Genomic DNA, 21,891 nt, shown 5'->3' with positions numbered 1-21,891 from the left:
CGCCGGGCGCCAGCCCTGAAGGGGCCAACTCCTCCATTGTCACCCGTTCCGTGTCCTGCTCTACCTGCAGTGCTGTGTGAGCCTGTGCTGAAAAAACATAGGAGCCGCCGAGCTGAGCCCCGATCAGCACCAGCGGCGCTCCTCCTCCTGACCTGTCTGGACTGCTCTGGATGGAGGACTTCACACAACATGTGATCGTGACCCTGCCTGCCTGTCTGAGGAGCCGGAAGACAGTGCGGCCGGCACTGGCGTGTAAGAGCTGCGCCCCGCTGTAACTATGGGGACACTGGAGAGAAGACGGGAGTCAGCGCACATATTTAAATAAAATTAAAATAGATCTAATCTGCTTACAGGAAACACATTTACTAGAACCAGAAGTCTCTAAACTTGGGATGCTTTGGTGGAAGGTTGTTTCCTCTGCTTCGTATTCTTCTAAATCCCGCGGTGTGGTATTATTACCACATAAACGTGTTCAAATATTAATTCATAATTCATATAGTGATCTTGCTGCCCGTTTTTTAATCACAGATCTATGCATAAATGATATACATTAAATGATATGCTTTCTAAATTGTACGTGCATGCTTCTTCCACTCTAATAGTATGTGGAGACTTCAATTTAATTTCCTCCTCATATCTAGACCGTCAAACCTCAGCAAAAAAGACTCTGCGTCCACCTAAACAGGGCGTACTCTATCTCTCCCAGCAGCTACACCTCACAGATACATGCTGAGTCAGACACCCGCTGGAGAGAGAATTTACATGCCATTCAACAACTTATAATTCTTTTTCTAGAATAGACTACATCCTTTCAGCAGACTCCCTTTTTCCACGAATCAAGTCGATAGAAATAGAACCCATAGTGATATCCGATCACGCACTAATATGGATGTCCATTTCCTCTGAAATGATGCTGGTTCGTTTAGACATTGGAGATTTCCTTCTCACTTAATGCAATCATTTAAATTCCGTGATAAAGTAGAAACCTTCTGGCAAAATTATAAAATTGATAATTTAGAATATGAAATAATTGACCCGTTACTATTTTGGCAGGCTTCTAAATTTGTCATTTGCGGCAATATAATTTCTTATTCGGCACATGCAAAAAAGGAGCTTGATAAATTTTTTCAAATCTTCCCAACAAGCACTAACGGAGGCATATCAGCTATATTAATTATCCCCTACCACACCTCATAAAATTGATTACATTGAAAAAGAGAGACAGTTTGAAGAACTATTGGTACAAATGGGAGATTGTTATTCTTTCTCACAAAATGATACATTTTTTAAATTTGGAAACAAAAATAGTAGACTTCTCTCTAACTTGTTGCGGGGTTAATTTCCCACTACTTTAATTAAGCACCTTCGATGCCAAGATGGTACTCTTACCACAGATAGTCAGCAGGTTTTGGAGATTTTTTTCTAATTTTTATAAACAATTATATTCAGTAAAACCATCTGATGACAATCTCCACTTGTCATTTCTAAACTCTTTAAATATACCTCAGCTATCTTCCTCTCTGGCCTCCACACTACTGGAGCCTGTAACACAAGAAGAAGTACAAATGGCCATCAAGTCCTTAAAAACAGGCAAAGCTCCTGGCCCAGACGGACTGACGAATGAATATTACAAACTCTTATCCCCAAGAAACTTTGGTAATGGTATTTAATCATATACTAGGGAATAAACTGCTCCCCGACTATTTCAACTCGGCTTATATTAAGATACTCCCTAAGCCAAATAGAAATCTAGAACTTCCGGGATCGTATCGGCCGAGTTCTCTTTTGAATACAGATTATAAATGATTAACTAAATTTCTAGCTAATCGCTTGAAGACCGTACTTCCATCTATTATACATAAAGACCAGACAGGGTTAATTTGGGGTCATCATTCTGTACTGAATATAAGGAAGGTCTTATCTGCAATCCATTGGTTACACTCCTCAAAACCATCGGATATAAATGTCCTTCTCTCGCTTGATGCAGAGAAGGCGTTTGACTTAATTTCCTGGAATCATCTCTTTGATACTATGTCTTGATTTAATTTTCCCACGCAATTTATAACTATAATTAAGACGCTATATAAATTCTCTGCATCACAAATTATATGTAATGGCCATCTATCCTCATCTTTTCCAATTTTATGCGGCACTAGACAGGGGTGCCCATTGTCACCTCTGTTATTTGCGGTGGCTTTAGAGCCTCTGGCAATTGCACTGCGTCAATCTTTAGAATTTCGGGGTATCGAGTGGGTCAGATGGAGTTAAAGTTAGCCCTTTTTGCTGATGACATGCTCTTATTTGTCTCAGATCCGGCTCGCTCGGTCCCTATTATCTTAGACATTATCACACAAATTGGTTCCTTCGCAGGATATAAAATTAATATAGACAAGTCAGAATTGATGCCCGTTTCAGATCAACATTGTCTACTTACCTCTTTATCAGCATTTCATTTGAACAAGATCAAAATCAAATATCTTGGGATATACATTACTCCAAAACTAGAGTTGCTGTGTTGAAGAACGTGATTCTTCCCAATATTTCCTACGCTATGCAGATGTTGCCAATAGCCTTGTCAAGAGAAAATATTGATTTATGTACAAGGTTATTTTCTAAATTCTTATGGTTAGACAAGAAACCTAGAATAGCAATGGCCAAATTACAGAGATCACGTGCTGATGGGGGATTAGGAGTTCCTAATTTAGCTGCCTTCTCAGCAGCGATATTTTTCAGATACATTTCCGATTGGTTCTTAAATAAAGATAACTATACCTGTAATGAGCTGGATAATATACTGTAATTACGAATCCTTACTCTCCATTGCTCCACTCCACTCGTAATCTTATACCCCCTGACATTATTTCTAACCCTCTATTTGCAGATACTTATAAAGCATGGATATTTATTAACAGGAAGTTGAGAAGGCGCCACAATAGTTCCAATTATACTACCCTGTGGGGAAACCCACTTTTTAAACCCTCTTTGGATAATATCACTTTTTTGATGTGGAGAGATAGGGGCATCATGAGGGTAAAAGATGTATTTGATCCAGGTGGACAATACAATCTTTTTCGCACTTACATACTAATATTGGAATTCCACACAAACAATTTTTCATGTACCTACAGGCACAACATTTTATTTCATCATTACCGCCAGCAATGTTACAGACAAATTAACCCGATCATATATCAGCGCTTGTTACCTTTCTCCACCAACACCCTTATCATACAGCATACCTTTACAAGAATCTTATTACCACAGATCCAGAAAAATTATGGAGGAATACTGTTCAGAATTGGGAAAAGGATGTTTGACTTGTATTTCTCACTCCTATATTCTGAAACTTTTTGACTCTATGATGAAAATCTTACGTTCAGCGATTTTACAAGAAGTTCCTTTAATAACCATCAATAGGGCCTACATTTCTCAGTTATGTAGAAAACATATGGTGCCAGAGGAGACGGGACCGTGCCCTAAATGCCATTACCACTCTGCCTCCTTCTTTCATAACTTCTGGGAGTGCACTAAAATAAGACAATTTTGGAATAATTAACCAGTTTTCTAAATTTGATGTTTGGATTGTCAGTGTGTCCTGACTCTTTGGCTCTTTTGTGCACCAATTTTAAAAACTGGGATCTTGGTCAAAAGAAAAATAGCATTCTCCCATTGTTGACGGTGGTAGTTACTTTAGCGAATAAGGCAATTCTTCGAAAATGGATCTCAAGCTCTGCCCTTTTGATTACTGAACTAAAAGCCTTGTTATTACAATTGCTGTAATTTGAACGCAAAGCAGCAACCTTAGATATTGGTAAAGGTGCTTAGAAATTTAATGACAAATGGGAACCGTATATTCTGATACTTGAACCTCAGATACAAGAACACATATTTAAGCTGTTTGAAAGTACTGAATGGTACTTATATAAACAATTACAATCATCAGAATAATTTCTTGAAGTCCATTAGTAAGGTATGTATTTATATACTTCCGTGATATCAAAATTGAGGAAGACCATATTAGAATTCACATTTCTATCCTTTCTTGTTGACAGGAAGATAGACTTAAGTACACTACAGAACCATGGTTGCTATTACTACTATTATTATTATAATTTGTATTATTTTTACTGTTATTACTATTGTTTTTGAATTATACTGATTTCCATTTTTCTTATTTATTTTTTTATTATTTATTTATAGCTATTATTGTTATTTTCATTATATGATTGTTGGAATGATATGGCAATGTCACTATACCATTTTTCCATAATGTATGGGTCATTTGGAAATGTTTATGCTATATGTGTCCTATTTACTGGCACATTTGACTACTTTTCTAGTTGACTACAATTGTATAACATTGTCTAATGTTGGAACTCTTTTTCTGATTGTTATGCCTTTGAAAAATCTTTAATAAAAAGATATTACAAAAAAAAAGAACTTAGAAAAAGTTGATTTTTTTTTCTTCCACTTACATAGCAGAGTTTTTGCCTATGTAGCAGTAAGAATTTTTTGAAAAAAATCCAATTTTATTCCATAATGTGACAAATAATCTGTTCATTGCTATGGATGAAAGGGGCTCACAAAGATTGGCAGCAACGATAGCTAATATTGTAGTTGTAGTCAACGTTTCAGAGCTGTACTTTCTCCAGGACCTGACACGTTGAAACATTGACTGCAATGACTATATTAGCTGCAACTGTATGAAATTATTTGTATGAACTTTTTTGTTCCTGAGTGCAATACATTTCCTTCATATATCATTACAAACTTGGGAAGGGCACCTGGACACGTTGTTCATATGTATTAGGTTGAGTGCCAGGTATTTTATTTTTTTATGGCGCCACTACATAGTTTTATATAATTTTAAATATTTTGCTCATCTTTAAGCTCAACCTCATACTATATAAATAATTTTTTTTGTCATAGAGGAAGGCAAAACAAAAGTCTGAGTGAAACAAATTTACCTGTACGAGAGGAAGATTTATTTTTCCCATACTACTGCTGACTGCCACCAAATGGGAAGAAACGGCAATATACACCAGTCCACACACCGTACTGTTCATATAACATTTTATTTTTCATCAAAAGTGGTATGCCAATATCACCATTTTCTACAGCCCAGGAATCTACAATTTCAAGAAACAACCCAATAAAAAAAATCTGAAAACTCTAAAAACCTAAAAAAAAAACCTCAAAGAAATAAAAAACCTGATTTGAATGGAGAAGGTTGTTGTAAGTTATACATAATACAAAAAATAAAATTAGAAGTTATTTGAAGTGCAATACCACTGCTTTGATGATGTGTTAGAGAAAGAAATAAAAATACTCTATTTTAAACAAACAGTATATATATATATAATATATATATAATTATATATATATATTTACTTTTATTTATATATTTGTACAGACAGTAGACCCAGTGATATCTGCATTATTGTAAAAAGATATTTACAAATAACCATTTTCAAACATTTACATCAGCACCATAGTTAAAAAAAAGGAAACATAATCTCTCTATATATTACTTGGTCCCAATGTTGAGCATTTGGAGGAAAGCTTTACAATGACAGAGATCAATCTAAGTTTACCCACAGATTATGCCCTTTTGTCTACCGGCCACTAATATGAAAGTGAACTATGTAGCAGAAGCATCGGTGTGTGGTGTAATAGAGTCAGTGACATCTAATGGTGGTGGATGACCTACACATTGCTGTCATCTTAGGAGAATGCGTCACTAATGTATATCTGTCTCAATTTCAAATGCGGATTTAGATATTGGATAAAATTTCTGCTAAAAAAAAAATTAATGCTCCCCCCGATAAAGTTTTGTTTGGAGGTTTATGTAGACTAGCTATACCCTGGTCACTTTTCAAAATCATGATAGAATGATATTATTATTAAAAAGAACTAGGGGGACATACACGTGACTACAGCTACATGATTTGACATTACAGAGCAGTGCAAACATACCAGTCAATAACTAGTTAGAAAATAAATACAATAAACTGTATTTAGACCCACCCCTAACTAATTTGGTGAGACAAATATGGGGCAAAATGAAACAGACAAAATTCAGTCACATTCATAAATTAGATTATTGTTTTTCTTGTTGCTAAAATGCTCAATGTTAAACCACAGTTTGTGGTGAGTCCACTGTCGCTATGTTTTGGCACTGGATTGTGTTGTCCTCTTCTAGCAGCAGGGCAAGTATATGCTGTGTTATCACACTGAAAGATATCTATGTTTGGATACAGTGATTGACAGGAATGGACAGTTACATTCTACTGAAATTACCCGTTTTTTTTTTTTTGTTGCGGTTTTTGTGTTTTCCCACTTTTGTCTGTTGAATAGATGTTCCTGTTCTCATACTCTACAAAAAGTGGAATAGCAGTAATGAATTCAATTTACAAAATAAGATTGGTGAAAGAGCTTTTAGTGGCTAGCCATACAGTAACAATTGCTCTGCTGATCGGCCCTACTTTATTTTAGGACAGAATCTTTCTGTTTGATCAATACTTATCTGTGATGTAGAAACGTGTCGGCCCCCAAAAATATTGGACTCTCTGAGCAGAGGTCACTTAAAAAAAATAGATATAGAATGAAATTGTAATGCCAACTTCTAGGACATGAAGTGCAATCTGTGCCTTATATTTTTTTCATCACTAAAGTGGGATCTTACGTATTTACTGCACTCTCCACTTCTAGGGCCCTGTGAGACTTCAGAGCTCTTTCAGCATTGGAAAGGTATACAATATATTTCTGTGTTTTATCTGGTTTCCTGATGTAAAACCGGGTCACTTGTTCCAGCCGCCTCCCTGTCTGCTTTATAAAACATGATAGTTGATGGCTAAGCCGGTTAGCCAAAAGATTACGCAACAGCAAATAAATAAGTTTACTCCATACGTAGTATCTCTGCCCCCATGATACAGACCTATTGCAGTCTCTCGGGTTGTCGTGCAAATATTTGGCCACTCTTGCCTTATCACATCTAACACATGAATCCACTGACAATGGACAGTCTCTGTAGAGCAGACCACACTTGCTCACATCACACTGAGGCTGCAAACTACAGAACAACCTTCTCCACACAGCCTGCTACTGGGAGCATGAAGTGCTACTGCCACCCTGACAGACATGCGTTACCACCTGACATTCCTGTAACTGCCCGCAGTTGAGCTCATCTGTACAGAATAGGCACGGACGTGTGTACCGTCCTTTTCCATTTAGCACAGTATCATTTTTTATTTTATTGTTAGGGTTGTTATGGATTTCCGAATAATTCATCAAGTTCCTGCATCCACTCGTCTCCAGGCCCCCTGCTCATAATTGAGTCTACTAGGTCTGCACCATCTGATAGACCTGAAAAAGGACCAGCACTGGCATCTGTGTAGCTGTATGACATGTCCTGACTGGGATTCCTGTCATAACCCTGACTCTGGTGGCTCTGAGGAAAGTTTACACCAGGTAATTGCTGTGTTGGAACTTGATTATAACTTGGCATACTGGGAACTCCAGGGTTCATAACAGGCATTATTTGTCTGGGCTGATTGGTGCCTTGTTGTCCCGGTAACGACTGCATCATTTGCCTGCTCATTGCTGGGTTTAGGGCTCTTACTGCGCCAGTATTGTCTACAACACTTTGACTGAGCCCTTGCTGGAAATGCTGTTTGCTCATCCTTGACTGCCCAGATTGCACTGTATAAACTGCTCCATTGTTGTAACCCCCCATTTCACCACTAGTTCTTATCCCTTGTAATCCACGCTGGGGCCAATTTTGTGCACCCTGTGGTAAAGATGTCATCATGTTTTGTAGTCGTGGAGCTTGAGGTCTGGTCATAGTTTGACCTACAGGTCCTTTCATTTGCTGATGTTGCTGGGTCATCACAGAGTTTACAAGCATATTCTGGCCAAATCCTCCAACCATTCCCAATGTTTGTCCAGAACTGGGCTGCCGCGGGCCCTGCACAGCACTGTGGGCCATGTTTATGCTGTTTTGGTTTGGATGCTGCATCATTTGGTTTACTCCAGTGTTCATGCTGTACATTCCTGGCTGACTTGATGATGTATTACTATATGGAGCCATGCCCATCTCAGGTTGCAGGGGGCCTGTAGGCATTGTGCCTGGATTTTGTGAAGGGCCCATAGACAACATGCCAGCATTTTGAGCCATCATCCGGGAAGCTCGCATATTCTGGAGTGCTGCTTGGTTTCTTGCAACTGCAATGTCCTGTGGAGACCCTGCTGGCACAGAAGAAGATCATGAACATGAAGCAATGACATCTACACACATAGATGTGTACATATAGCTCAGTCACACTGAATATGTTAGTGCACACATGACTGGAGTGATTAGAGTATACTTGCATTCTATAGGTCAGACCATACCCATATTCTAGTGAGTATATCATATGCTTATTGCAGAGACTTGAACATACCGATAGTGTCATGATAAAACCATTGCTTAGTATGAGCAACATGAATAATATTCTAATTCTGGTGATTGCACCACACTCTCACTTTATTGAGTAGATTTTTGAAACATTGCATGTTATTTACTAATGTTTGATAATTGTTAGTAAATCTAAGCCTATACACTCAATAAGTCATCTTATTACAGGTCAGGTATTGTTCTGCAAATTCAGGACTTGAAATATCATTATCCAGCTACTAATCCATTTTCTATCAATAACGCTGGAAGAATAGACTGCATTTTGAATAACAGTCTAAAAATCAAACTGAAGTTCAAGAAGTTGTACTAGAGCAGGAATAAGAGGAAAAAAACATAAAAATCAATATAATAGGAAAATTGCATGCTGTGCTAGACTCATGATGTGTAGTCAATCATGTTTAACCTTGTTCAATACAGTAACAGTTAAAATCTATATGCTTGCGTCGCTGTGACAGGATGTATTGATTGTAGTAAAACAAGTGCAGCTCCATAGCACCTGCTCCTGTAAATCTCTGGGATAATAATTATATATTCTTATACACGTTGCCAGAATTCTTCAGCAATTCAAACGAACGTTTAACAGAGGTAAACGACATAACCCTGCGCACAGTACACTCAGGTGCACCACTATTGCATAAACACTGTATGAGAGTAGCCAGCACCAACACAGCACAACCTAGCCTCCGAGCTCCTAGCTGCATTACTTGTATAAAGGATGCGCCAAATTTAGCTACACTTGAATTATTATATAGGAAAAGCCAGAAGCATGGCAGGTCTGTCAAGCTTGTAGTGCCTGGTAATATCCCTTTACATCCAGTAATATGTGTTGAAAATTCAATACCAGGTAGACTGCAAGTCAATGACTCAGTAGTATGACGTTTTTGGATTATCCTGTTCCTGACACTCCAGAGGAATGTAAAATAAAGGATACCCCCTTCTCAACAATGGAATATAACACGTTAAGTGAGTGTTTAGCACATATTGTTAAGCAAAGACTTCAGTTGTTCATGTTAATTATTTAACTCAGTTCCATAATATAATTAATTAAATTGGGTTAACTTAATACATACTGAAGAGTTAAATTCAAATAAAAAAGGGTAGATAATTTCCAAAAAAAAAAAAAAACTTTTATTCCTAACGTCCATGATTAAAGGTTGCTGCATGGAAACAGATGCTAGTGGTATTTAATACTAAGGTAATGTAGGCTACCCCAATAGTGTGTTCACACTCAGCTCCATTAATATTTTGATAGAGCATGCCTTGAGCTAGCGAAGAGAGGATACTGTATGTCTGACACAAAACTGCAGTGATTGAGAGTTCTGTCCCAGTGTCTCTGTGTGGCATGATGATAGAGGCAGAGAAACAGGCTTTATCATGACATGATGAATTATTATTATCCAGTGGCTGGAAAGACCTGATCTATGCAGTAATCCCTCCGGCAGCTAAGAGGTCAGGAGCATCAATCTTGGGTTTACTATTTCCAGATTGCTGAATCCGTTTGACATGAAGTCAGGATAACTTACACGCAGAGCAGACACAGGTGTTATTGCTCCTGCAATGCAATATCTCTGAGCCAGTGTGAGGGTAACCCAGGTTTATCAATACAGCAGTTTTGTTTTATTTGCTAACCGGCATTTCTGAGCGCTGTGGAAACACAATATAGTTTCGCCTTAGCTTTATGTTTGCCAGGCACAATTTACAACTGACTCGTGGAGTTCATGGTTTGTCTCCATAAATATCCCCATGAGTTAAACATGGAGCAGAATGTATTACTCTCTAATTCCCTGCAGGGTGGATTTAGTGCCTGAAATATACTGCAATCCTCTTCATCAGACTAATATGCTGTATTAGGAAGCAATTGGAAATCTTAGCAGACTGTACACAGACCTGAATGTACAGATGAGGTAACCATGCCACTTGGCAGATGATCCTATGTAAATCACACACAGTGCAGATAAAGTTGTTTCCAAAATACCTGGAACATGACACAGCCATAATTGAAATATACTGCATTGTCCTAACTACCGGTGTGAAAATTGTCAATGCAACTTTTTTTTTATAATAATAAAAAATAATATAACATTTTTATTTACTATATAAAAGCAAAAATTTGTCCTTCTGTTTTTCTATACAAATCCACAGTTTACAAGCCACGATCGTGAAATTTTACATACAAGCGTATTAAAACACGGCGGAGGCAACTAAAAAAATTTGAAATCGAAATTAATTACTGTTATTTTTTAATTAATGAAAAACCACAATTTTTGCATATCATTCGCCCTCTACAGGTCAGGTATGGAATTACAAAAGGATTTAGCTTATCTACTATTTTTTATTTTCTATCATCTCTACTATATCAAAGTGGAAATTTGTCCTACTGTACTTCAAATCCACAGTTTACAAGCGAAGATCGTGACATTTTACATATTAGCGTTTTAAAAGATGGCGGAGGCAACTTAAAAAAAATTTAAATCGAAATTAATTACTGTTAATTTTTTATTAATTTAAAACCCCTCTTTTGCTGGACGCTCATTGTGAAGCCTCACGACATATGGGTAGGGTCTCGGAACAAGAATTTTGTGTTGTCATGTTTTGTCATGATCTTAATGTTTATTATCGAAGAGAGCTTTAGCAGGCTTTGCCAGCATTCTCAGCTCTCTGACTACACCAAATTACGCAACAATATTTACTTCTTTCTTCCAACTGTGTCAACATGATGACTTTGCAAGGACACTGCTGTACTGTGAGCTGCCAAAATATTACACATGGAATGCTTCTCCCGAAGTTTTTCTGCGCAGAAAACAGGGAGTCACAGTAGATGGTCATCCTGGTATCAGAGCAACAGAAGTTCTTGGCCATGTTTACACTGTACATCCTACAAATTTAGAATGCTTCTATCTCCGAAGTTTGCTTTACACCGTTACATGTCCTACTTCCTTCGAAGACCTTAGGACTGTTGATGGGGAAGCGTGTCACACTTTTCGTGAGGCCTGCCTAAGGAGAGGTTAGTTGGAAGATGATGTGTAAACAAACATTCTTAAAATCCCGACCAACGCCGGGTAGTAGACTATAAAAACTGATGGTTCTGCCAATCACCATGTTGGGGTTTATAATGTTGAAGTTGGCAAACTGAAAACAAATGTACCCTCTCTATTTTCTTTCTTCTGGTCTACCCATTAAATGACAAGATGTGACCAGTTTGGCCATAAGGTGTATCACCAAGTTGGGTTAAGATTTGGTCATTTAGCAACAATTACATGCTGATACATGTTTGTCTAGCCTTGTGGATACAGAATGGCTATGGGTATAGTGTCGGATTAACAACAGGGCAGCCAGGGCTCTCACAGAGAGCCTCCACACACGTGGGGCAGGGTGGCATAATGTGAACTGGGTCATTTAGTTGTTGTATAATGTGAACTGTGTGCACTACAGTGTGTTCCATGCATTTGTGGTGCTGGAAGTATTTACACATAACACTTAATAATGCCGTCAGTATATAATTTTGTTAATTTTACTGGTAGGGGCCGCACCAAGTTAGTTAGTTGCCCTGGGGTCTCCACAAGCCTTAATCTGACCCACGATAGGCAACTGCATTTAATATACAGGTACAGAAAATGTCAATATTAAAAATGGAAATATTCACTATTCACTAACAAAGTGTAAAAATACAGTTACACTTACCAAACAAAAAAAAATTATCTAACAATAATCTAATACAAATTAGACTATGAGATGAAATGTCTAATTGGTCGTTGTAGATTACTCCACATTTGCTCCTTTTTGGTAAATGACCTGCATTGTTTGTGATATATTAGGGAATGGGGGGGGTAGTTGGACCTTCCAGGACTGGAGCAATGACTGGACTGGAACAATGTCTACAATATTATTTATCATGCCTTGACGGGATGTAGTTAAATGAGCGGCGGGGAATTTCAGATAGGCGTCGAAATGCTGACGCATATCTTAATCCCGACGCCGGAACACAGAAGGACTGAACAAGGTAATTCTGGGGTGCTCTTACTGTTAGCTGCAAGGGCGGGGGGCGGTTAGCTTTAGGCAACTCTGGGGGAACCAAGGGTTAGGCACCCCCCCCGGGGAGGGTTAGGCTAGGGGAAGGGGGGTTAGGGTTAAGTGCCACTGGGGGGAGGTTAGGGTTAGGCACCCCCTCGGGAGGGTTAGGTTTAGGGTGCACGAAGGGGGGGGTTAGGATTAGACATACCCAGGGGGACTTAGGGTTAGGCACGACCCCGGGAGTTTTAGGGATAGGCACTCCCAAGGAAGGGCTGGGGGGGGTGGGGACAGGGGAGGGTAATAGTACTTACATGCCCCAGTTGGGATCTTCATCCTGTCGGGCATCCGCAGTCTGTATTTGAACCGGCGGCTAAACAGCCGCTGGCATTTCAATAACATTTCGCCTTGACATGTAGCTAGAAAGTGTACAGGCTCACATGGTATCTTTATGATTGTGTGCACAAACTGTGGAGCTCTGCACGTGTGGATGGCTCTCTGGAATTGTACATATCATACATATGTATAGCTATGTATATGTGCAGTGTAGCATCCACCACTCCACATCGTGTCTTATAACATGGGCTCAAAATGTATTTCTGTTCTTAGCAGTATGTGTTTGAAGTGTGGAAGGAAACCAGGAAGCGGAAGAAACCCATGCAAACATGGGTAGAACATGCAGGGCCTCATTCAGAGGTAGACGAAGAAGCAGCTGCGTCTATTGGTGGACGCCCGTTTGCAACTTTATACCATTACAAAGCCCTTCCCTGGTGTACATTGGTGTGTCTGAATGTGCAAGGACTAAGACGCCCACTTGCAGCATCTATAGGCACTGCAATACCGCCTGGTGCATCTTTAGATGCCACCATCGGTCGCACCAATGAAACTTGCACCAGCCTTATGGCAGCTGCACATTGTCCGTCAGAGTATGGCCTCCAAACTGAACCATTGAGCACCTGAGTGAGCGACCAGTGACAAGCCAATTACACTCCAATAACACGCAGACCATCTCCATGTATCTATTTAGTCACCGCCCGGGAATGCACAATACATTTACAAAACACTTCTGTGTGCATGCATCTGAAACCGCAACTGCGACACTGTATGAACACAACCAGGACGCCTGCGTGGTGCAACTTAGCCGAATACGCAGTAGCAAAATATTGCTCTACTGCATCAACATCGATACCAGACCTACAAACTCCATGCAGATAGTGCCTTGGTCTGGGATTGGACTCAGGGCTGTTGATACTGTCTTGCAGAGGGTTCTTACCTCTGGAATGTGTCTGGAGCTTTATACATCAAACCACAGAGTTTTAACCACATTTTACCTGTAGTACATCCCACCCTCAAAGGTTTGACACCACTGTGGGCTATGCAGAATTGTGCATGCACATACATCTGTCTGAATTCAGAAGAATCTCTTGCACCAAGGATAGGTCTGGTGCAAGTAGCCGCTGAGTATTAGGATTACTATATGATCAAGAACATTGATAAGGGCAAGGCAGGAGCGTGAATCAGCCCCTGTATGCTTTCTCCCCGTGTTTCTTCTGGTTTCCTCCCACATTCCAAAAGACATACAGGCAGGGGTGTAACTCACAGAGACAATGGAGGCGCCTGCCTCTGGGCGCCAAGCCCCGAAGGGGCTCCTCCATCTATAGCATGTGCAGCAGCACTTGTGTGATTCAGAGAGGAAAACGAGTGTGCCGCTGATCTTCCACTGCAGCTCTGCACCCGCTTCTGCTGCAGCATTGATCAGCTCTGTACTGGGAGCCCTGCTAACACCTGCAATAGGGGACATGAAGGATCCCATCTGATACCTCTCAGCCTGCGCTGTAGCAAGCGATGGTGCACCCACCATTGCTGCTGGACAGTGAGCTGGGACCACAGACACCTGCCTGATCTCCTATCCCAGTGACCACTGTTACAGAGAGCCACACGCCGGGAACCGTTGGAGGCTCACCAGCATATGGTACTGCAGGGTCAGCTGAAACTCTGTGAGTCTGTATGACTCTGACCCACCATCGTAACTGGGGCCCTGGAACAAAATGTGCATTTTATGTATATATATATATATAAATATATATATATATGCCAATTTTTTTCCCCCTTATTTGGGGGGGGGGGGGGGGGGCACCAAACTCTAACTTGCCTCCGGGCGACTGAGATGAACTTACGCCCCTGCATACAGGTAGGTTAACCTTAGTGTCTTTGTGGTGGGGAATAGATTTGAAATTCCACTGGGGCAGGGACCGATGAGAATTATTGACAACAGCAGGCGGTATGTTTTGCCATTCCGCCTTAAGTACAGTGACCAACTGTCACACTGAAGACGGTGAGTCAGCCTAGAACGCGCTCGTCGCTCCAATTCATCCCAGAGGTTCTCAATGGGGCTAAGATATGAACTCTGAGCTGGCCAGTCCATCCGGGTTACCGAATTATCTGTATACCAGTCCAGCATCGCCCTGGAACCATGACAGGTGGCATTGTGGTCCTGATAAAACACAGTTGTTTCTGTAGAACTGCAAGTGCATGGGCCTCCCTACGAAGTGTTATTGTCAAAACCACCACATTCGTGGCCATTTGGAACTCGTGTGCAATGGTATGACGGTATGCATTATGCTTCCGCGGGGGGGTGTCCAATCACTTTTGTCTACATAGTGTATATGGGATCCGGTCAGTGTCCCGACAGTTGGGATGCCGGCGCTTAGAATGAAGGCACCGGAATCCCGACACCTGTCAGAATCCCGGCGCTAACATCCCGATGGTTAGTACTGCAGTTATCGGGAGGGTTATGAATTAGGGTTAAGCACTAGGGGGGAGGGTTAGGTTTAGGGTGTGGGTAGGGGAAGGTTAGGTGTAGCCCTAGGGGGGAGTTTAGGTTCAGGCACCGTGGAGGGAGGGTTAGGGTAGGGAGAGGCATATGTACGTCAAAAGTATATTTTATATGTAAAAACACATGGCAGTTATGATAATTGTATAGTGTAAGCGTACATGGATTTGTAGAAAGGCCATATAGACATAGATGGGCTGTTTCTGAGTGATTCTGAGATCACTGCAGCCTAAGGATATGCCAATTAAGCTATGTGTTCGTCTATGTGTACATTTGACGGATTTCATGTGTCTCGGTCACACCGCCCACTGTTTTTTTGCGTCCGTGCTTCAGTTGTAAATATCCACTAATGAAGCCTGACTTACACTAACTGCAATGTATACTATGCTTATTAAGTGTCAGGTTATAAAAGTGCAGTCGAAGCTACTATATAAGTGATAGTTACTATTATTGGTCTGACTGAGGCCAGTACTCCCAGCTGAGGTGGTTAACATCATAGCACCGTACTCCTGCCCATTACTGACAACACAGGAGCAGCATCACGGGCAGACGTGCGACTGATAGCCCCTCGACCTGCGTGCCACCCCCATTCCCCAATGCTTTCTCAACAGCTGGTAAGAAGAAAAGCGGGGGCTAGGGCACCAAGTAACCTTGCAATGGCCGTGAAATATAAGGTGTACATGGAAGGAAGCTACTTTGCCATATTGTCCATGTTAATCCCGACAAGTATGAAATATGCAGGTTGCATGGTGACTTAACTGGTTATATAATTAGTGACTAATGAAAAGAGCAATACTATACTCAAGAACACTGTGGTCCCTTCCTCACCCCTCAGTGACAGTGCAGTGTGCACTCTCAGCTCACCTTGAAACTGGCTAACTTGCTGGACAGTGTAAGGATTCCTCTGTTGCGGGAGATGCTGCCTGTTCATGTGTGGCTGCTGCAGCTGCTGTGGAAATAAGAAAGAGATAGTATAAGAGAGGAGACAAAGCTGAGTGAATGAGAAAACATGAGGACAATATTCCCTCCCTGAAGTCACTATAAGGTCTAGCCAGAGCCGTAACTAGACTTTTTGGTGCCCTGTGCCAGAAAGAGCATTGGCGCCCCCTCATTTTTCTAAGGGACATAATGCACCCAAAAAAGGGCCATGGCTTCATGGGGAAGGGATAGGGAAGAGATAGGAGAGGCCAGGAGATGCTGGGGATGAAATAAGAGGAAGCTACAAGCAAGAATGATAATAAACAGAAATTTGACAGGCCCAAACAGCGCCCCCTGACCTGTGCTGCCCTGTGCGATGGCAACGGCCGCACTACCCTAGCTACGGCCCTGGGTCTAGCTTTGAAGTACAGTGCTTCCAAACCCAGGGCCATAACTAGAGTGGTGCGACCTGTGCCATGGCACAGGGCACCGCAGGGCAGGGGGTGCTGTTTGGGCCTGTCAATTTTCCTGTTTATTATAATTCTCACTTGTAGCTTCTTCCTTCTTTTATCCCCAGCATCTCCTGGCTGCCCCAGGAGGAGCCATATCTCTTCCCTGGCCCTTCCCCATGAGGCCATGGCCCTTTTTCAGGTGCACTATCTTATGTCCCTATTTAAAAAATGGGGGGGAGGGTGGCACCAATGCTCTCTCTGGCACAGGGCAGCAAAAATCTAGTTACGGCTCTGTCCAAACCATTAGTGCTCATTGTGCTCCAAGTACACCAACTGGATGTCTGTTGTAGCCATACCATGTCTCACTACGTGTCAGGGGCACAGCCACTCAACACTCCCTGCTGGCTGCTGCGGCTACAGAAGTGCTGGGTGCAAAGCAACTAAGTAGCTTTGTCCATTGCATACATGGCCAAACTATCCACACATTCAGTGCTTTGTAGATGGAGCTGGATGAATCAATCCACATACTGTAGGTGTAGCCAGGCTAAGGGCATGAAGCATGGGATATGCAAAAGTATGACCTGCCTGTGCAGGGCAGGAAGTTTCTCATTGGTGGTAGGCTTGCTGGGAGGTTCCTGTTTCCTGGGCAGTCTGGTATGTTTTAGTCGTGCTGAGTTGCTGAGATATTTTGTTTCTCTCCAGAACGTTGTTACCCCAGTCTTTCTACACACACATACATCTACATGGTGTCAGAAGTTGACAGACATGGCTCAAGGTCTCATTGATCCCCTCGTCTTCGATGAAAACATAACTGACAACTGGCTCCCTCTACACCCACATCTACAGGATACATCGTGGTACAGAATCCAGTATAAGTGAAGGGTTCATTTACAGACCCACAATGCTCCTTGATGTGTGTGTCTACTTGTCCACATAGCACGTCTCACAGTGTACAGCCCCTTCTCTGTCCTTGGCATTGACTACAGAAAACCTTATTCTACATTGTAAATCAGATGTGTACACAACTAAACATACACATGGGAAAATTGTAATATAGTACAATGTATGTTATAATGTGCATCCACTTTAGGACCACTACCTTCATTCATTCTAAATGTATGTTACTAATCTAATCAGCATCCCAACAGATTGTGGAGGTATTAGGGTTATGGGGAGGCTTATGGTGGGTTCACACTGGTCGATATATCAGTTGAACGGCCGATATATTGTGGGTGCGTCATCAGGTGTGTACCAGCGATATGTCTGTGAACAATGTCGCTCACAGACATATAGCATTGGCTGTACAGCACAGATATATCGGCACATCGTACTGTGTGTACGGTCAGTCGCCTGCGCGCATACTTGCAGAGGCTGCCGTTGACTGACATCACGACTGGGCGGGCACATGTAACGTCAGGCATGACACAACGAATTGGCGACTGGTAAGTTTATATACATGTGCCAATCGTCAGATAGGATGGCGGATCGGACGTATGGCCGATCCGTCATCTTAGCTTGTACCAAGCTTTAGAGTTAGGGGGAGGGTTAGGCTGCGGAAGGGGAGGGTTAGGTTCAGTGGAGGCCCCAAGGTTTTGACTACAGCGCAGTCCAAAATCCAAATAGGGGAGCCACACCAACTGCCAGTGAGTCCCAGCCATCTATGTTTGGCAGCATTTGAAATGACAGTTGGTGTGGCTCCCCTATTTGAATTTTGGATTGTGCTGCAGCCAAACCTCTGGAGCCGCCACTGGTTAGGTTTAGGTTGCGGCATGGGAGGGTTAGGGTTAGGCTGCAGGACAGGGGGAGTAGGGTTAGGCTGCAGGAGTGGTGAGGGGCGGGGTAGAGTTATGGGGGGCATCCACTAGACGATTTTATCCCTGTCCAACCTCTTAACGATTTTCCCTTGAAGTTTCCCTTGAAATATGATCTTCCACTCTGAACAATTTGCAAAAGATTTGCAAAAGATTTGCAAAAGATATGCAAACGATTTGCAAAAGATATAACAATAAACTATGTTGTTTTAATCTGTGATTGAGAGTTTTCAGCTATAGTGGGCAGATAGTGGTTCATCGTTTGATCGTTCAGCGTGAACGATGTGTAAACGATGTGTAAACGATGTGTAAACGATGTGTAAACGATTTGTAAGCAATCAAGTGAAATTGACCTGCATGTTCAGTCGATGGAGGAGACGATCAAACGACCAGCGGGAGCGCGCATCGTACATCGTTAGAAACAATTACTGCACGATTTGCAAACGATGTTCAAACGATGTTCAGACGATTATCGAACGATTTTATCATTATCGTTCAATCGTTCAACTTTATCGTCTAGTGGATACCCCCCTTAAGGGTTATAATACTTACAGAAATCTGTCAGTACTCTATCCGTATGTTATTCTCCTAAAATACTGCCTATATTAATAATTAGGATTAGGGAACATTGTGAGGGTCTTTATTCCAGGAGTCACTTTTTTGTGGATGGAACTTTTTATTACATTGACCAAATTGCACCTAGAAATGTGCTTTTGAGTAGTAATGCAAACATAACTAGCAACATGCATCACATTAAAGCACCTGATCTCTTATTATTCATCAATACTGCCCCTAAGATATGTGTAAACTGCTGATTCCAGATATTTAAGGGCAGAATTAAGTGTTGCTGGAAAGTAACAATAGAGAAAGCAGGAGATAATCAGAGCTGTCTCCTGCTTTACGGCAGTCGGCCCTTGCATCTGCCATCCCCATTGCATGAGTGAGCTAACACCATCTTCAGCTGCTGCTAGTCCATAATCCTCACTGGGGCAGCCCTGCCAGAGAGGAATCTTGCTCCTGGAGAGCCGTACATGTAGTAGCTCACCCAGTATCTGAAGGCATTAGTAAAGTGACCGCATGATCTAATTCTAACTGATTGCCGGGATGGGCTCTTATTTTGATTTAAATTAGTGCATCTGAAAGAAAAATGAATTCTCATTGCAACAATATGCTGTGATAAGGATTATTACTTTTCGGGGGCAGACACATATTATAATAAATATGTCCCTTAGTAATTTTAAATAATTAAAACTGAGAAAAAGAAAAACACTGGCTTTGCATTTTATTCTGAAACAAAAGTTACTTTTCACAATGAACCTATTAGTAGCATTTAGAGATATATAAAAGTTCCTGCATCTTGAGATACATCACATTATATTAACAATTGCTGGGTAGCTGCATATTATTATACTACATTATCAACCAGAGAAGTTGGTTGCAGTGTCCTTCAGTGGGATTAGCGGACAGGAAATCAAGTTGGGTATAGGAAATGTCTGCTACCACAATCACAAATTAATCTGAAGATATCTTCCTTCCTTATAAGATCCTGAAACCTTCAAATATATATCTGTGAATTTTATTTGTAGGTCTTGTGTAAAAGGCAATTTAGATTTTATATTTACTTTATAGCATCAGTAAAGGGGTAGATAATTCTTTATAATACATAAATTTAAATTTTAGTCATGGCAAGTTACTTGTTTGTTTATCTCTGTAAGAATACTAAGAATATATTACCCCCACTGGTCTTTATATAGTCTATTACTGAACACTGTCAAAATGAGTCATGTGACACAGCTGCCATCACAGCCATCCATACATAGGGTAAATTGTCTGCCAATCACTCAGTCATGTGACACAGCTGCCATCACCACCCTCAATACATTGGGAAAAATGTATGGCAATGACATTATTATATATATAACATAGCTAATGTATAAAGTATCACCCAGTTTACAACCTGAAAGGTAACATTTTCCGAGAAGACGTGTGCAGTTAGTAAGCATGGCTACTAGAGGGCACTGCTGCTTCATTTCAGCTCAGTCATGGCTGATGTTTATTTATCATACTATTTTCTACAAAATGGAAAAAGTTGTTTGATTATAAGATTATTCAGAGCCTGGTACTGTAGATATTAGGATCATGTTTTTACCTTAAACAGAACAAGATTATAATCATGCTTCAGATTACTTTCTGAAGTACATATTTTATCTGGTGAGAGGAAACGCGTAATGTGCTCACAATAGTGTACAATAAAGATGACATAAGATGGCAACGCTCGCTGCTCCACTAGGACCAGAGGGAAATGTGCCACCGTTTACCAAATGAGGAATCGTGACCACAATTGTTACTGACGTGGGTTTGTTGACGGAGGTAAATAAGCATTGTCACTGCACCTGCTCAGCCAGGATCTGCTGCTGCTGCTGCCTCTGCTCCCTGAGAAACTGCTGCTTTTGCTGCTCCATAGCATGTAACTGGGCCCTCTGTTCTATCAGCATCTGCTTCATTATGGCAGCTTGAGGCTGGCTGGGCATGAAGCCAGGACCCCCCGAGTTTGCACTAGCTCCTGGCACAGACTGTTGCATGGGACCAGCAGGTCTTGACATCCCAACCGTATTCTGCTCCTGCGAAGAAGAAGAAGAAGAAGAAGAAGAAGAAGAAGAAGAAAGAGGCTATTACTTTCCTCATTTCCTGGGGATACAAAATAATCTACAGATAGGAAAATATCATAATAAAATACAGATTGTTCAGTGCATTTCTGATAACTTTCAGATGTATTAATATGAATTTTAGCTTTTCTATTAATAAAATATAAATCAGATACAACTTGGAGGACAAAAAAATAAATCTTGAATCAATACACAGCACAGTTCAGCAATTTTTGAGGGGAAAACGTGTACGATCCTAATAAGACATAAAACATATACAGAACAAGAGGAGGGATAGGACCAACAGAATAACCATTCCCTAACACTGACGCAGCTAGTATATGACCTCACTTGCTGAGCAGGAGAATCAAATTATGGGATGATATCCAGACCTAAAATATATTTTACAGGAGCCCAGAGCTTCAATCATTGATCAGCCAACCCATTACCAGACAGTAGTGACACTTCATGCTCCTCTATATCAATCTAGTCCTCCTAATCTTAGAAATAAGTGAACATTTTAAGACTGCTCCTATCTGTATGCTTTGATTTCATAGCAGTCATCATTATCAGTGCACCAGACTCATCAGGAACCTGGCACAATTACACCTGTGCCCAACTCAGCGTAGTCTGCAATTACAATACCACATGCTCACTAAACCTAGTCTGTGTGTGACAAAGGGCGTATTAAGAGATGAGGGGGCCTGTGTGTAGTCTCCATCCGGGGCCCCCTCCTCTTCTCCGGTGGCCGGCAGCGCACTGGGCGCCA

General features: G+C 41.2%; 1 protein-coding gene across 1 annotated transcript in view; it reads right to left on the bottom strand.

Annotated features, from left to right (window-relative positions):
- Positions 1-5,102: 5,102 nt before the first annotated feature.
- Positions 5,103-21,891, bottom strand: part of MAML3 (mastermind like transcriptional coactivator 3) — a 402,002-nt gene continuing 385,213 nt past the window's right edge. The window contains exons 3-5 of the mRNA XM_088451440.1: positions 20,871-21,098; positions 16,161-16,245; positions 5,103-8,244 (exon numbers count right to left, since the gene is read on the bottom strand). Of these exons, the coding sequence (XP_088307566.1) occupies positions 7,268-8,244; positions 16,161-16,245; positions 20,871-21,098 (1,290 nt within the window). The 3' untranslated portion in view covers positions 5,103-7,267. The remainder of the gene's footprint in view (positions 8,245-16,160; positions 16,246-20,870; positions 21,099-21,891) is intronic.

This window comes from Taudactylus pleione, unplaced genomic scaffold (genome assembly GCF_031769625.1).
Source record: "Taudactylus pleione unplaced genomic scaffold, aTauple2 ptg000548l, whole genome shotgun sequence".
Taxonomy (NCBI): Eukaryota; Metazoa; Chordata; class Amphibia; order Anura; family Myobatrachidae; genus Taudactylus; species Taudactylus pleione.
The sequence above is the reverse complement of the archived record's forward strand: the minus strand, read 5'-3'. Positions and strand labels throughout refer to the sequence as shown.